The sequence below is a fragment of the Seriola aureovittata genome, chromosome 21, assembly GCF_021018895.1.
Source record: "Seriola aureovittata isolate HTS-2021-v1 ecotype China chromosome 21, ASM2101889v1, whole genome shotgun sequence".
In the NCBI taxonomy this organism is placed as follows: domain Eukaryota; kingdom Metazoa; phylum Chordata; class Actinopteri; order Carangiformes; family Carangidae; genus Seriola; species Seriola aureovittata.
In genome coordinates this window covers 22,348,657-22,353,639 of record NC_079384.1, presented here as the reverse complement: position 1 = coordinate 22,353,639, position 4,983 = coordinate 22,348,657, and the positions used below count along the sequence as shown (strand labels likewise).

The window sequence follows — 4,983 nt, the reverse complement described above, 5'->3', positions numbered from 1 at the left end:
CTCTATTCGCCCCCCCTCTACTCCCCCCTCTACTCCCCCCTCTGCATCTCCCTCCCCCCATCCTTCTCCCTTCTCCTCTGCTGAGAGCTGATAACAGTCAGGTCCGTTGCTGGGACGTTGATCATAGGCCTGGCGATAAAAACATCCAACAATGCTTTTGAGCCTCACTTTATAATATTTGTGTTTTTGTGCCTTTAAACTTTGAAATCCGTAACAAACTTAATCATAATTAAAAACAAGTATCAAATGACTGACTGTGTTTTATATCTTAATAATATGTTTATAATATGTGTGTATCCTTAAAACCAAAAAGACTCTAAACCTGAACTCTTAAGGGACCAGAGTATGTCCCAGCCCAAAACAACACAGATATCCTTAATCCCCAAACTGCTCATCAGGCTACAGTGCAGGTCGTATGTCTGTATCAAAATGACATAACTGGTTGTTTGTTTATTTGTACATCTATGTTGTCCTCACTAGGACAACTAATAGGGAACGTCAGCTTGGTTTAGACCATCTGATGATGTGTTGTTGCAATAGTAATTCCTGCTTTGGGGCCATGTGAGTAATACATGTATTTTCTAAGAAGCTATGGGGGAAGTACCATGATGTTCTAGTGCCACAAAACATCTCAATTCACATATATGGAGTCAAAGGCTGGAGAGGTGACAGGATACCAGTCACTATGAAAGCAAAAGGATTCAAGCCTATGTTCCTCCCTTTTTACACTCATAACTTGTTGTGTATCAGACTTTGTCAAAACACAGATGACCACACAACAATACTTCCTGAGTATACTTACTGGGGACCAGTGCTGGGCAGTAATGCTTACTTAGTAGTAATGTGATTACCTTTTCAGTAGTGTGAGCTATTACAGTTTGAAATTCAGTAATTACATTACACTTACTGATGCCAGTTAGACTCTTTTACTTCAGGAATCACCTTTTTTCTTTTTTATTTGACGGTGACCATCTGCCCAGCTGAAGTCGCAACTTCAGGAGAGCTGTTTGCAGCCACTGAGGCTAAGTTAATGTTAGAAGCTAGATAGCCAGTAAATCCTACCAAACTGTAGGCTACTTGATAAACCACAGTGCCTCCCTTTCCATTGCTCGGATGTGTGGAAGCTTTGGAGTTGTTTAAAGGCAGCTTCGGCAGAGCTGTTGAGTAACAACATGAAAGTAATAAGTAATGAAATGTGTTACTTTTGCTGCAGAGTAAATCATAAAGTAATGTAATGACATTTTCATAAGTAATGTGATATTAATCATGGGGCAGCAGTTTTAGTAGTAGCAGTATACATTTACATGATGGCATCAATGCCTTTCTGGGAGTTTTCTACTTTCTGATACATCTAAAGCACATGCACGCACACACTGACACACACACACACACACACACACACACACACACACACACACACACACACACACACACACACACACAAGTTGCCAGAGCAATATAAGTGAAGAAGACATGGAGAAGTCCCAGGAGAGGCCTGGAGGCTTCAGACCTCTGCTGAAATGGACTCAATGCAGAATGTCAGCTCAGTGTAAGTTACTTCACTGAGTCACACACTGAAGCTCATATTATTGATGAGAGCTCACAAAGCATTTCCCGCTGTTTTACGGTGAATACAGAATATGTATTTTCAAACCTTATCTAGGGAGGGTTTTTAAAGCATACATGCTCTTTTCTTCATCTGTTCCACAAGTCAGTTTGACACATAACACTTTCTGAAGACTGACGGTTGTTCTTTCATCGATGCTGCCTTTGTTTTGGAAAAATAATTACAACTGTTGCATTTTCACGTGTAGTATAACTTGAGAGTTTGCACTGTTTGCTTCTTTCAGAATTAAGTGAGAGACTGCGATTGATGTTGAAAAGAGTAAGTCACACTTACTTCTGTAGTATTGTTTAGTGTTCATTATATTAGTTTATTATATATTTATGAGGATGCTCATTAGCTTCCATTCACATGGTTGCTAGTCTTCCTGGGGTCTGTTTAGTGTGTGTATGGCACCTGTGTTTCAAGTTATGACTGAGAAGAAGGGCTGTGATTTTTGTTGCAGTTGGATTGCAAAGTGTTAAAATCAGGACTAAAGAGAACACCTTGACCAGGGTGATGAATGTATGTATTATGAACGTAACTTTTTAATGAATTTCTTAATGGCCTTAAACATACAATATCCTTGGAATGTCTGTTATACAATTTCTTGGATCTTATGACAGACATACACCGATGAGTCACAAAATTGAAACCACCAGTAACTGGTTTTGATGTTGAGGCTGACTGGTGTATAGTATGTGCAAATATTGAGACCTGTGATAATACTGCCCATGTTCTAATCCTCAACATGCTAACAGGCTAACCACATCCTCACTCCAACTCTGTACTTGGCATATAAGATTGATATTCATCTGAACCATTTGAATAAGAATGATCATGTTTTATATGTATTTAGATGGAATCAGGTCAATATATGTCAATAAGAGTTCAGTTCAGGTTAAAGTCTCCCCACAGACAAATGAGCCATTAAAAGTTGAGTTACAGGACTTAAATCAGTTGGACACCAGATACTAGATCTCATCTGATCTGTAATAAAAGTATAATAACAGCTTAATATCTTTGAAATATATGACTTCAGCCCCAGTCAACGGTTCAGGAGTGATATTGCTGGAAAATCCATCAGTTCTCCTCCCCCTCAATCTCCTTTTTGTTTGAGTAAATGTGTCTGTCCAAAAGGAGCAAGAGGAGGATATCCTGACATTTACACACAAACACACACACACACACACACACTTCTCACTCCAGGCTGACTCCATTATTCTATCAGGCAGAATGAGTTGTACCACCCTAACACTCTCAATGCTCATTGTATCTGAAATGATACACTGTCCTCTATATTAAAAACCTCCCATTCTCTCTTTTTGTCACTGTTTCTTTCACACACTATGAAAAGACTACACACAGTCTTGACATACACACATACATAACACAGACAGAAAAAACTGCATCGCTTGAGCTGATTGGCTAAAAATACACAACCTTCCTTTCTCTCAGATATACCCTCTCCCTCATGGAGACAAGCCCAACATACACCCCTCTTCAATTCACTGTTGCTGCAGCTTCTGAGTTTTCCTGTAGTTTTACCCACAAATCTATAAGTGAAAATACAAACAAAAAAGCAGTTCTAATATGGTCTTTGCACTGGTTGGTGCTCGGGTTCAATGTAGGGCTAAAACAAAAAGTGTCCCGTTCTTAACAACTGATATATATGCACTGTATATGTATGTATATGTATGTATTTATACCGGTGAAGTTATTTGGTCCGAACCATCATGAGCACAGCTAGGGCCCAGTTCTATTTTGGGTCTCCAACTGATGATGAGTGGTGACTGGTGTAATGTCTGTGTGGACCGGCTCTATAAATATTTGTTATAATCAGTGTAGTTCCATCAACAGGCTGTGGGACCGTGTGGGGACCGAAGGTGCTTATAGCCCCACCTCTGTTGCCAGCAGCTTCTAACACTCCATGATGTAACATTACGAGAATCATATATGGAGTACTGAGGTCACAGGACTATCCGCTCAAAACAAAACACTGAATGTACAGGAACTGAGCTGTGTTGAAATAACATGTTTGAAAAATAATGTGTAGTGGAAATCTGTGCTAAACTTAGCAAGCTAAGCTAACTACCTCCCACGTGAGTAAATACAAACTCAAGCCCCCGAATGTTGAAAGATGTAAAGGGAAAGACACCTTAAATTGCTAATATTTGATAGCTGATACTATTTGACAATGAGTCTCGCAGAAACACCAGCCCTCAGATAAATCAGCTGACACCATGGGACACACCCACTCACACCCGGTTTCCACAAATGTGTTCAAAAACTTTTACCCAAGAGGGTAAAGCGAAACAAAAACTGAACCTGTAAGTCGGAGTTTTTCTGTATGAAAAGGGTCTTCCCTTGCTTTCATAGTGTATATTACCAAAAACATGGACAATTAATCAACTAGGTCTGTGTGTGTATGAATGTGTGAGCTTCTTCTCACCTGGGCCATGGTGTTCAGCAGGACTCCGACTGGTTCCTGGTCCTCAGCATGGCTTGTGAAACCTCATCTTGGATCTTTGTAGATGATGGTGGGATTTTGGTGGTGATGGTTCACTTCATGCACACACACATAAACACACGTGCGCACGCACAAATGCACGCACACACACAGACACCTTGGTGTCGTATGGCTTGCTTTGCTGGTGTGCTGTAAACCCACACGCTCATACACATCACCTCCTCCTCCTGTGTGACAGCACCGTCCTCTCAAACGCTTGCTCTTGGAAACAGCCTTGTATTCACCTTCTTTCTGACCACAACCTGTGTGTAATCCTCTTTTTTTCTTTTCAACTGACACAGAAGGACAGAATATGTCATAGGAGCTTGTATCCCTTTATTTCTGCCCTGCACGCTCCTGTCTTCCCTGCTTCAGTATCTGGTTGGCTGTAATCTGGGCTCATTCTGCTCCTGCCTCTCCTTTTCCTCCTCTGCTCGCTTACTCTGCTCTCTCTCTCAGCTGCTCCCCTTCCTCCCCCTCCTCCTCCTTCCTCTCGTCCTCTAAAACCCTCCTGCTTTTTTCCCTCCCTCACTGTACACAGCATTAGTGAGGGACAGAGTGAAGGGGAGGGGTTGAGGGATCAGAGGGATAAAGCATGTGTGTGTGTGTGTGTGTGTGTGTGTGCGTGTGTGTGTGTGTGTGTGTGTGTGTATGTATGTGTGTGTGTGTGTGTGTACCATGTGATGTGATGGTGTAGTAGGATTCCCCCAGCAGCTGTCACACTCATTCCTTCATAGCGCTTCACTATGAGCTTCACACTCTTCAGCTGAGGACCAATGTTGGTGAGCAGGGATACTGACAACCAGCCGCTGCAAAGAGAAGCACTGAGGAGGAGTTATTGTCTTATACTGTGGATTTAACAGTTATATCC

The 4,983-nt window shown here is 41.6% G+C and overlaps 1 protein-coding gene across 1 annotated transcript in view; it reads right to left on the bottom strand.

Moving 5' to 3' along the window:
• The window catches only part of LOC130162883 (rho GTPase-activating protein 23-like), a 79,126-nt gene extending 74,566 nt beyond the window's left edge, over positions 1-4,560 (bottom strand). The window contains exon 1 of the mRNA XM_056366737.1: positions 4,056-4,560. Coding sequence (XP_056222712.1) covers positions 4,056-4,064 — 9 coding nt within the window. The 5' untranslated portion in view covers positions 4,065-4,560. The remainder of the gene's footprint in view (positions 1-4,055) is intronic.
• Between the last annotated feature and the right edge of the window lie 423 nt (positions 4,561-4,983).